Here is a 12,975-nt window from a genome sequence, read left to right on the forward strand (position 1 = left end):
AAAGCAAGCCACAAAAATTGATTGCGTCTGTTGAGAGCGTATAGAAAATACACATGGACGTGTGACAGGGATATGCTACTTACAATTCTGGGAACTAGGCACAAGGCCATGGTTAGTGGGGGAGGAGGCCAAAACAAGGGGGAGCAGGGGGCTGAAATGACTGCTGGAAACCTTCAGAAAAACCTAGTTGAAGGAGATGTCATGAACACAATTGCAGAAGAAAAACAGCCAGCCAGCTGCTACCAGGGAGGATTGCCAAGAAAGAAAAGCCAAGCAAAGGGTGGGGTGAACCTTTACGAGATTAGCTTGTTTCTCCTCTCCTCCCCTGATTTTAAAAAGCAAACAAATACTTAGCTCCAAAGTGGTGGCCATCAAGTGAGGAGGGCGTGCACTTTCTAATTCAGTGCGTACTTGCCTCATACGTGAAGAAAGAGAATTCTGTGGCCCAGATCTGCCACGGATGTAAACTCTGTAGCGCAACCCAAGCCTAACGGGTTCGATGTCGGACTTCTGATCTTCCAAAGCAGTTGATAATTTACTCCATTGAGTTCAGTTTGGAGTTGTCTTGTCTCTACTTACAAAATACAGCATTTTGTTTAAATCAGGAATTTTGAAGTTTTGCCTGCTCTACTTCCCAGAAGAGCATAGATTATTTTGAAGGGGTCAAGAAAAGGCACGGAGACAAAACAAGTCTCTTGTCAGTAAGCTTGTGTCCTTTGTGCAGTTCACAGTCCCACTGAAATACTCTTACAGGTCCATGAATTAAAAGCCCTTTTGATTCTAATCCATGGCTTAAATTAGAGACTAAAATTATGCTTCTCATTTAAGGATTTCCTGTCCTCATAGTGACATCTAAACTGTTAACATGACCTATCCAGGACCATGCGATCCCTTGACTTTTCTTTCCCTTTTATATGATCTACTTCTCCTAATTACCTAAAAATTTTAAACTTAAAATGCAAAGAAAGAGACAGAAAGGAGAAGGATAATAATAATAATAATAATAATGTTACTGAAAGGTCCACAGTTCTTCTTTCAGTTTCTAGGTGCTAAATACCATAAAGTTCCATTTTTTCCCAAGACTGTTCAAGCAAAGTTGCTGAGCTGTTGAGCAATTTTGGCAATGGAAACTGACTTCAGCCTTTGAGTTAAAATTATAATCTCCCTAAACACATATGTACAGCTTCCAAATGGCTTTTCTTTAATTTAATGTCTAAAAAATTCCGACTCTTAAATAGAAAATACTGTCACTTAGCTCCTTCAGGCAGCTAATGCAGCAGTGGGTCAGCACTGAGGCTTGCACTCAGGAACCTCTGAGCACAAAATATCTTGCTCATCCTCACTAAGCCACATTCCTCTATGGACACTGCTTTCATACTTTCCCAAATTTCAGAGATCTCAAATATGTAACAGTATCTTTCTCTCCTTTTCCCTTATCTTGGACCTGGGTGCATACGGGCACGATGAGCGTTTTGCACGTATTTGTTAATATTGGGGAGTGACAAGTAGTTGCAAGCCAAATTCTTTCTCCTTAGAAGCCAAAACTATTTAAGACACAGTACTGCAGTGTAAAGCCGTGCCAAACTCCCATTGACTGCAATTTGGATTAATAATGCTCGCAATGTTGTTGCAAATCATGGTAATAAATGGAAAGCTCAGAAAGGCTGAAAAATAGCCACAGAAAGAAGGTTCATATTCATTACAGATACATAGAGCTGACTTCCATGGAAGCCTTGCACAAATAGAAACTGCAAGGTAAGGACCTTTGAAATTCAATTTGGGCAGCAATGAAGTTACATCAGTAAATATTTGATGTTTAAAATTTTTAAATGCCAGTCAATGAGAAATGGGGCTCAGCAGGGCAGCTGTTACTTATGTCAGTACCAGTAAACACAAGATTGAACTGATGATCTGTATAAAAAGCTGCTTTAATTTTTAAGTGATAAAATGATTTCTCATGTCCCTTAAAGTACAGCTCTATTCCAAAGAATGACAAAGTGAAAATATCAATCTTCTTTCTCTAGAAATATTCTCATTTAATTAATTAGCAATAGATAAAGCACTCAGTTGGTTTTGGTATGTCCTTACAGTTAAACAAATATATCCATAAGGGAGTAAACAATTTATAAGTACTCGGCCCTCAATCCCAGCATGTTATCTAGATGTCTGGGGATGAACTAAGGATTGCAAAGTCAGTGATATTGAAACACCTGGGATGTGTTTTTTTGCTTGTTTGAGTTCTAGCAACTCAACTGAAATGAGAGCGCAAACATGAGCTTATTTCTTTCCTGCATATTATTAATAGAATTGTTTATGGAGATCCAAGGTCATCAGACTCTTGGGACACCACATTGCTTTCAACCAACTACGGGCACCTCCAAAGAGTTATTACCTCTCCAAAACTAATGAAAGCAATCTGGCTCCAAAGAGATCTGATTTAAATCAGGTAATTTAACATGCATGTTATTTCACTCAAAGTGCAAAGTGCTCACACCGAAGCAATTATTCATTGCTTAAAAGATCTTATTTTGTTTTGATGTAATGTTACTACAGCACTCTTACTGCAGAAAACTGATATCTAAGTACGTCCATGCAGGAGAGCTGCTTCCCTTGTCCCCTCTGTTGCTGCAGACACTTGGAGCTGCCAACACTTTACGCCTGAGAGGAAAAGAACCCATCTTGTTTGCCAGGCCCTAGGATAGTTTGCTGGAGTGGCACATAAAAAATAAAAATAAATCCCCCCTCCTTTCCCTTTGTAGACGTACCTGAAGTGGAGTTCACCGAGAGGCAGTAAACCTCAGCTCAGGGGGCTGTTCTCCTCTAATCAAGATGCCATTTGTATCTTTTACACTGTGATCGGTTTTATCATGTCAGAGTTAAATGGTCCAGGCTGGAAATAATCTTTCAGCACAGATGAAATAAAGCCAAAACTACAAAACTACCCTAAACCTGGGCTTTTGGCCTGGTTCTTCCAAGAAGTCATTTTGTGAGATTTTACTTGCCAAGGTTGGCTTGTAATGCAACTTGTTGTCACGTTCTTCCTGTGGTTCGTGACTACTTTGGCACTCTTAGGATATTTGAAAACAGTATTTTTAATGTGAATAAAGTCAAATATTTATAAAGTTGTCTGTGCAGCCCATCTACCATCCTTACAAAATTCTAGTTATGTAAACTGCTGGGCGTTTACTGGTTTTTTTTGGATCAGTGAATGAAATAGCAATAGTCTTCCCCCATCCTCCTTAAGAACTTTATAGTAAAGTAGATTTTGTGGTCATGCTCGTACACATTCATGATAATTTTCCAACACTGTTCAGTGAAATGGATGACAATCTCTTTTGTCAGGGTTTTTTTGTTTGTTTCTTTTTGCTGTTCCATTTTCTGCCACTCTGCATTATTATATTAAAAATGCATTGCTTTTATAAAATGAGAAGCAGATGTTCCTTCTATACACATTTTTTTAATCCCCTCTGTTTTATTTAACTCATATGAAAGTATTTCTAAAGGGAAATAACTGGTCTGATTGATATCGAAAAGGCTGTTTAAAAATTGACACATTTTTTAATCCAACAGAACCATAATGAAAGAGGTAAACAAATCTTTTTCTTCACATCTACAGTATTTTAATACAGGAAGAAATATTTCCTTTTGCAATATAACTATCCAGTCCCACTGTAGTGCTCCGTAACAGGAAGCAATATCTAGGCAATGACAAGTGCTCTGACAGGGACCAGAAGGCAGCATAAAGCATAATCCCATAAAGGGATGCGCAGAGTAGAACCCATTTTAAGGATACTTTTCCTATTAGGTAATATTTCCACAATTCTTAGTTTCCAAAACAGTGCTTAGACTTTTCCTCCTTATGGCATTTTTTCAAAAGAGAAACATTCGTATCAAATGAGAACCATTCAAGACACTCGGATTTAACGTTTAAACTGCACGCGTGATCCACAGTTCCCATGTTACTGAAGCGGATAGAATTTAAATCAGAAACAAGGAATTGTGAGACCTCAGCACTGAGCGGTTTCCAGTTGTGCGCTTAGCCCACTATACCTCAGTACCTGCGCTAGGAGCGGCTCGGAAACGGAGACCTTAGCAGGAGGCGAAGGCGCCTGGTGCCTGGGAACGATGCTCAGATATCCGCAGGACGGTCACCCACACCCTAGACGAGACACGCTTGAACTTCCGATAACTAACAAAGTGCTCAGCTGAAACCGAACCCCCTGGAAACGGGGGTCAATCCCTACGGCTTGCAAGCACCAGCAACGCTCAGGCGTTGCGCTGAGTTCGAAAGCAACAAGCAGCTACCAAATACAACGGCAGAGGCAAGTCTCACTGGCACTGCTTGGTTTCAGTTACACCTGCCGCTTTGCCAAYGCACAAATGAAGCCTGGATTAGCAAATACCTCTGTTTCCTACAAGGGTGAAAGCTATTAGCATAAAAAGAATCAATCAATACTTACTCATATTTACATGGCAGAGGCTTTAGAGAGTATTTAGGCAATTTTCCATGCAAGGAGCCATGGTAGTTAGGCCAAGACAGACTGCCAAGTGAAGAATCAATATGTATTGCCTTTTCTAAGTGGACAAAGAGGAGAAAAATCACAAAYGTGTCTTCATAATTTTCCTGCACAAAGACCAAACAAAGTCTCTGTCCTTATTTTTTAAGAGCACAAGGACTTCGACAGCCTGGAGCAGTGAAACATTAAAATTTCATCTACTCTGCGTGATAKTAATAGGAATAATGGAATTTTTATGGTATTATTGGGAATAATGTATTTATCTTTCTTTATAAAAACTTCAGTGCCCTGCATTTCACCTACAAGTACAAAATTAGCTCTGGGGAAGGGGTGACTTTGGGAGTCTGGAGCTGCCAGACCTGTGCTATGGCCAAAGCCTGCTGGGCGAGCAGGACAAAGACCATGGGAACGGGAACAGGACAAGGGGCCGAGGCAGCTGGTCACGGCGGACTTCCCTGAGCCTCCTTCGTAATCCCAGTTAAGTTAGCAAGACTTTGCCCAGGGGCTGTAGCTGAAGTGCAGTCCTATCTCTCACATATGTATGTACAGTTAAACAAGCATATACGTATAAACAAGGGTTCAGCAACATAGTTCCAGCTCAAGGTGGCATAGATATGACAGGAACGCAGCAAGAATTAAGCGAGCATGTAAAGAGCAAGGTCTTCGAGGCAAAAATCCTTTTTGTTTTGTATGTCAGCACCATGTACCTTAATGAGGTTCTGTCTTATGGCACAGATATCCTGAGATCAACAACATTTTACCACTGAAGGAAACATCAGCTTCTACAGACATCACAGGAAGCCCCTTGAGCAGCTTCAGTYAGAGCATGGTTAGGTGTATGCTTGGTTAGCTCACCATTAGACTTTGGTGCTGGTCATCCTTGCCAGCATTTCTGTCAAAACAAAGAACTATGTTTTAAGGGGCTTTTTGAAGCATGATTTAATGAAAACTTCAGGAGAGTTTTAATAGTTTAGGTTAGAAACAGGGTACCAAGCTTAATAGTAAAATATTTACCACTCAGTACTCTTGTTGCTAATATTTTTTACATTATTAGATTTCTATGTTAGCATATTCCATTCTCATTAAAATCCTGGCTATGAAGCGTTGCCGCTGAAATGCAGTGCCGCACATTCTTTGTACGTTGTATGCGGCAGGCTTTGTTTTATATCGACTCTTTCAGCTCGTCCATCCCTTGACTGGCTGCTAATCATCACTTATCCTCTCCCCGCTCTGCTAATCTGCGGGGAGCGGGTGGGACAGGCGGTCAAATGGAGGTGATGGGGTATAAATAATGACAGAGTGCAACAAACATCCCAAGCGCAGCCTCACGGCTCCTGACACAGACGTTCAGAAGGATGCAGCACGCACTCCTCCTACGATAACGCTGTTGTAACGGTCTGGAAAACATTACACACAACACAGGCTTGCTTAAGGCCCAAAATATTCAGCCCCTCTAGGTGAGATGAGGGAATATTTATTCTGTGTAATCAAAAAATCACTTGGATTCAGGATACTTGGTTTTGTTCCCAAATTTGGTCTCACCACGTTTTCGTGTGTTCTTCCACATCTCTGTGTTTCGTTTCACATCCCTTGTCGTACCTATTCAGACCGTAATGCGACCGACTAAAATACACCTCCTGCACCGTGTTACGCCTCACACAGCGGGAATCCGGCTGAAGTCCGCCGAGGCGAGCGTCAAAGAAGGTACGCGAAGGTACAGCCTAATTCTCCGGCATTTTGGACTACCCGAGTATCTCACGGAGACAGAGGGCACCTGCGGGTCTGCACAGTCCCGGCACAACTTCACGCGAGGCCGTGGCGYGGCTCGAGCGAGCCACCTTCGCGCAGGTGGGAGCGGGGGCTTGGCTCCCACCGCCAGCCTCCCGAAATCCCACGTGAGGTCTTGGCTGTTCCTCTTAAGCCAGCTGACAAARCCGAATGATTCATGATTTCTTACTGATAAGGGTCGGTGCAAATGGGAAGAGACTGCTCCTGCCTGCGAGCATGCTTTCGTGTCGCTCCCATGCAGCGTAAGTCTTGCTAGCACCTAAAGGAGAAATCACATTTTTTTTTCCCTCCTTCCAGCCCAAATACTCCCACAGCTTCATCTGTTTCAGTCCTAGCAGCATACAGAGTCAATTAGTCTGAAAAAAAGAAAATAATCCCGGCAATAAATGCAAGAGTTTTCTATCACGTTAATGAGCTAAAACAGCTCATATTAAGCAGCATGATCACAAATCAAACAAGGAATCTGGGGCCAGTGGTGCAGGGACCAGAGCAGGATTGCACTGCTCAGATACAGCCCAGACCTGCAGTGAATTGGGTGGATTAATCCTCGCTGAGACAAAAAYCCTCCTCTGAAATGCTTCTTAAACCCCCCCCCCCAAAATCATGGCTGTGTGAAAGATTGTGTATTCTCAGACCTTAATATCCCATTAAAATATTATGGTTTCCTGACTAGGTCTTTCAAGGATTAAACTCACAATTTTCCATTGCTTTTTTTTTTTTTTTCTTTTCGTTGTGGAAAAAAAAATCTCTCAAGAACATTTACATTTTTCTTCCTCTGGTTTGAATCTTTTCTTCCATTTCTCTACATTTGCCAAATCTGAGTTGTCTTCTAGTCTATTGCATGAATGGGGATGAGGTTCACACGGCTGCTTAGTTTAGTATCATTTTTCATTCACAGGAAATGTGGGGGTGCCAGAACTATTTGATTTGTGCACCAGCCACATCCAATGAATTGAGAACCAGTCTGGAATTAGGCCTGGTCCATTAACTCCAGCTCCACAGTTGAGTAATAGGAGATGAAGCCACTGAGCTCAGTTTTTAAATGAGAAAATGGAAGTTAGTGGAACTTTATGTATATATCTAGATGTACGTACAGCAGTAACAGAAAAACAGCCAACGGTGATTTCAGTCAGGGCTCTCCTCTCTGCTGTGGCTGTTTTGCTGCACAGGGACAGTGTAAAAAGTCTGTAATGCTGGCAAAATCAGTCACACTTTTCCAACATTTTTTAGAGCACGGAGCAGTCAGGGGCTGGCATGGAAAGGCCAGAGAGGCTGGTGCTCCGTGCTCCTGGGCTTCCCGGAGCCCAGCAAGCCAGGGAGCCTTTGAGACAGCAGAAAGGCAGAAGGCAGCTCCGAGGCTCTGTTTTCAGCAGTGCAGCACACACAGCGCTGATTCCACCCTGGTCCAGAGCTGGACTTACTGTGTGATTCCTCTTCAGCCTAAGCAAGGTAGGGGCGCCTTAAAGCGGGGGCTTTGAAGTACGSGATTCAAAGGAGGAGTGCTTTACACCACGTCTTTTTAACAACATACCCGAACGTGACGTGCCTGTAACCCGACGTTCAACCAGCGAGACCTGACCGACCTCAAGCCACRTTTTCCCCCCTTTCAACCTTCCAGCGTTTTGCCACTGTGCAAATAACACCAGCTTTTCYTCTTTTTCCTCAGATGAAAGTCGACCTGAGCACCTGAACAAAGCAGACCCGCGCTGCTGTACAAAGCGGCAGGCCGAGCACGCGCGAAGCCTGCTTCGGCAAGCGCGGGAGGAGAAGCAGAAAGCTGCCAAGGTACCACCACCTGCTGGCCTAGGCGTCCGGGCACAGGACGCGGCTGCAAAGGAAGGCATCTCCTGCCGTAAATTCAAATACCTCCAAAATTACTCAGCTCTCAACTTGCACTATTTGTCTGGAACTCAGTTTTTCCATGCGATTCCTGAGATCAGCCATGGGTCCCTCTGGAAACTGATCTACTGGCTGCAGGAATGCAGCTATGGTAATTAGAGCTTGGCAAAGCTTTTTGCAAAATCTCCACGCTCRTTTGTCGATTACTTAGTACAGCAATTTAAACTGGGCAAAGACTGAGAATTTTAATGTTCCCCCTTAATTGTAAATGCTGCTACACCCCCTTCCTTTTTCTTTCTTTCACTTCAGTGAAATGTCACTGTTTGGTAACCTGGATTTTCAGGCATCTCAACAAGTTACGGTGGCCAGTAATTAAACAATATACGCGAGTGCCACATTCCAGTAAGTCCCTGTAAATCAATCAGCATCTTTTCTTTTCCTTTCTACGCTTTAAGTAAAATATACTATATAAATAGGGAAAATGCTTTTAGATCTAGAAGAACTATAATCATCTGCAAACAGAAATGACTGACTGCACAATTTAATTTACTAGGATAATTCTACATAGCTTCAGAAAAATTACAACCCAAAAAGCAAAGCTCTTCAGCAAACTGACACGAGAGGAACTTCAAAGGGCTCAGAGGCACCCATTCTGCTCTCAGTAACTTAGTAGGGAAACTCCCCGTGACTTCAATAGGTACAGGGCACAATATTCCTGTTCCTCTGTGCATAGACRTATTTAAAGGAAAGAGCATCCAGTTTTAGGAACACAATGTATCAGAACATTACAGCAACTATTTCAGTCTCTTGACTGCTAGTTAGGGATGCTTTATGCCATAGAGCATGGACATTTCTTTCCTTTCCAGAGCATTTTATTTTTGGAAACACTCATGTTAGTGTGCATAGGAATATTTCAATGGGGCCACATTTCCAATTAAGACCTCTTTTTTTGTAGTTTATGAATACTTTAATAAATGGCTTAGACAGCCTTAATAAATAAATGTATTCTTTAATAAATGGCTAACGGTTAATCAGTCAGAGCTGGCCACAGWATCCAAATAGGTCTAAGGATTCCTTACAAGCATTATTTATAAAACTAAGACCTGTCAGTATGCTTATTACCAACAAYGACACATGCTACCCATAGCTATCCCAAGCCCATATCATCCAATGCTCGTTTAGGAATCCTTAAAAAGTAGTTCATCACAGCAATGTAAAGTCAGTTTCTTAGGACTAATTTCTTACACAGATGAAAGGTTTTCCCACAAACACTTACGGTAATTCAAAAACATGTATCTTTAAARATCAAGAACAGGAGAAAGAGGAAAAACAACCTTCCCTACAAGTGTATTTAGATTTTCTTCAACACAGTAACAGTCATCAGTAGCATCAATRCAACAGCTAGAATTCTTGGACTACCCTGCAAAGAAAAGGCTTCACCGGAGTTAACAGGAGTATAACACAAACAGCATCATAAAACTGTACTATCAGGCCACAATTTACCTAGCAGTGACCATGATCACTGACYGTAGGGTATAGTCCAGGTTATACTCACTAATAAATTAAGAGAAAAATAGCCCTTGGAATCAACGTAAAGGAAAGGAATGTAATTTAAATGCAATCTATGTGTTTATGGCCTGCTTTCACAATGGCCTTCCAGTGCTCCACAGAATCAAAGCACGGAAGAGCCTGGGGAGGGGAGTAGAAAGAGGGGACAAGGCAGGAGAAAACAAAACCTGCCGCTTTCTTCCTCTTGAATTCAGAGATGTACACAACCACATGAGCGTGTCACGTGCTTAAGGGTACTTTACAACGAGGAACCAAGAAAATACATCTTTCAAAAGTAGCAAAAGCACAATATAAAACCTTGCTTGCCAACAGGATTATCATTGATGCTGTTACCGTTATCATTTTAAAAGAGTGTTGCAAAATAGTCAGCTGTCTTGGTGCTACCCTGAACACAGTAGGTACATTTTACTGGGTAAGATGTACCCAGTGCACACAGGAGGGCAAAGACTAGCTCAGGGTCTCTCCTAAGCACTCACAGGATCACCTCAGGACCTCAATAACCCAGCTAGGCCTCTTATTTCATTTTTATACAGTAGTGATTCATTCCTGTTTATTTCCCTTCAGCAAAATATTGATCCAASCAGTGCTTTTTCTGGAGTTTTGTTCACACTTCTCACTGTTTGCTTCAGCAAATTCTCCTAGTTCTTTCCGCATTCAAGAGAGTCTCCTCAAGAGAGTAGGAGAAACAACGAGATCAAAAGGCCACATCCAGTGGCTCAAGCAAATCAGTGTGTTTCAGGAACACATAACTCCAATATCTGCTGTCAGTAATGGAAGCTTATRCAAATCTGGCCATTAAAGATGTTCAGAATGAGTTTTTAATACAAGTTTTGATGCACTTTTATAAATAGACTGGTCTTAGTCTCGCTTAGTCTCATGCTGCACTGGATCTCTAAGGAGCGTCAGGAGGAGCACTGCTGCAGCAGGGAATCGGACCAGGTCATAGGCAGTGCCTGTGATCTTCTGAAGATGTTGCTGATTCAGGGCTTAGTGCCGTATAGAGTGATCTGCTTCTCCAAGCTGATCAGTGGCTTTACTGCTCTGTCCTGGACCCAGTTAGAGGCATGTTATCAGGGGACTCTCCCAACATTAATCAAAGCTTTGTTACTCATCTCATTTCCCCACAAATCAGCAAGTGTCTGTACATCCAACCCAATCTGCCTATGAAGTGACCATCTTTACAGAATTCATGGCTTGATCCCAAATCCATTTAGGCCAGTTACAGTCTTTCTTTGGATTTTAAGGAGTTTTGGATCACAGCCTCTATTATAAGGCCAATGAAATTCCACATTACCACCCTCAGAGACTGCAGATACTGCCAGATTTCATTACTCAAAAATGCTGCCAGGCCAGCAAGAGTCCAGTCTCTCCTTCCAGAACCAGAATGCTTTACAGCACTCAGGTGTGGCCTGCTTCCAGGGTGCATGTTGCATTTTTTTGCTTTTCCACGTCACATTAATTTCTAATATTATATTCTTGATTCACCTAGATAGCAGCTGTCTCAGTCCATAAAAGCGTGAGTACTGATGCATTCTAAAGAGGAATTTGTGGGAGAGGCTGTTCAGGCTAGAAAGCTTTCACTGTACRCAATGTCCCTGCCTGATTTTTACTGCCTTCCATGGGTTCTCGCTGTATCATCACAGAATCACCACAGAATGGTAAGGTTGGAAGGCACCTCTGGAGATCATCTAGTCCAACCCTCAGCATAGCCCATACGRGGATTGAACCCACRAMCTTGGCATTAGCAGCACCATGCTCTAACCAACTGAGCAAAACCTGCTCCCTGACCCTTTTCCAAATACACAGGCTACCTTTCTGAGCAGAAGARTTTGAAGTCATGCTGGAGAAAGTTTCAACCACCTGCACTGAGTTTATATGTCACAGAAGAGAAGTTCAGGGACTGATCCTGCATGACAAAGACATCTGTATGATTAGATTAGATAGAGCACCGGAAGAGGTTGCGGAGTCTCCTTCTCTGGAGATATTCAAAGCCTGCCTGGATCCGATCCTGTCTAACATGCTCTAGGTGACCCTGCTTGAGATCTAGGTGATCTCCAGAGGTCCCTTCCAACTTTACCAATTCTATGATTCCCACTTGAGCCTGCCCGCAAAAGGAGGGCGCTACTCAGGCAATTAGAATTATGCATATCCTTCAGACTGCTTTGGTGTAAGGATCTTCTTGACTGCTGTTTGTACAGCTATTTAGTAGATAAAAGATGATTAAGTACCACAAGAACATATAGAAGAAAACAAAAAGATAAAATACACATAAGGGAATTTGAAGGGAAAATGTAAACATTCAGTTGTACCGAGCAGTTATTTAACGCTATATTGACGTTTGCCAGATGTAATCCATATTGCAGATGTATATCTTAAGCTCTAAGAATAAAAGCTATGAAAACCCTGTTTCTCCCTGAACCTACATCCCACTTCTACTGCTTCTGGCTCGTCTTTCTTCCCTGCCCTCAAGGACTAAAATAATAATGACAATTATACTATTTTTTAACTTAATAGAACAATGAAACTAATTCCAGCCTTGGGCAGTCCAGACGGCAGTAATCTATTCTCATCCTTGACTTACTGTATATAAAYGAGATTGCAGCTAAATTGCATCCTAATGTCAACTGTGTGCAGAAGAACTGGAATGCACGGCTCCTTTCTGGTCTGCATGCCTAACAGTCCGTCTGTCTCAGTGGGRACATGGTAAAATATTGAAAAATCTAAAGATAAATTGCAGCATACATAGTGATATATCCTGTGGAATACAATCACTGTAGACAGCTATATATGCTGTGTAAATCGCAGCATACAACTATGTGGTCCCTAGATATTATAGGTTATAGCACTGGCTAGACTTGGATTCTTTGACTTCATCTGATACAAAATGACATCAAAAATGCCTACTTCTGCCTACTTCTTCCTAGTAATTAACACAAGCAGCCTTTAATGTATGTTACAGCAGGGACTCCATCCAACCGTTAATAGCATACACAAGCCAACGAACATAGCAATCACGGAGCTCCGACACGACATTCTGTAGTTCCCCAGCGTCAATTACTAATGCAGCTCCTCTGACACAAGCTATATCGGGTGGTTTTGGGGCACGCTGAGGTCTGAGGCAAGGTTTAAAATATCCTCAGAAAACTAGCCAATGTGTTCAGGTTTCCCACAATTAAAAGCAGCGTCTTTTTATTCATTTTGATTGTAACGTTTACAATCGCCTTTCCTCCTCCCCCTGCCCCCCCCCCAAAAAAAAGGAAAA

The 12,975-nt window shown here is 42.2% G+C and overlaps 2 protein-coding genes across 3 annotated transcripts in view; one reads left to right on the forward strand and one right to left on the reverse strand.

Moving 5' to 3' along the window:
• Nucleotides 1-12,975, reverse strand: part of ADGRD1 (adhesion G protein-coupled receptor D1) — a 162,062-nt gene that overhangs the window by 79,132 nt on the left and 69,955 nt on the right. The gene's annotated exons all lie outside the window — the stretch shown is intronic.
• Nucleotides 1,612-8,329, forward strand: LOC146586535 (uncharacterized). The gene is made up of 3 exons (XM_085321064.1): nt 1,612-1,755; nt 6,125-6,221; nt 7,972-8,329. Exons 2-3 carry the CDS (start codon nt 6,131-6,133, stop codon nt 8,301-8,303), a joined length of 423 nt encoding a protein of 140 aa, XP_085177190.1. The 5' UTR covers nt 1,612-1,755; nt 6,125-6,130; the 3' UTR covers nt 8,304-8,329.

This window comes from Rhea americana, unplaced genomic scaffold, assembly GCF_003343005.1.
Source record: "Rhea americana isolate MKP2758 unplaced genomic scaffold, rheAme1 scaffold_68, whole genome shotgun sequence".
Taxonomy (NCBI): Eukaryota; Metazoa; Chordata; class Aves; order Rheiformes; family Rheidae; genus Rhea; species Rhea americana.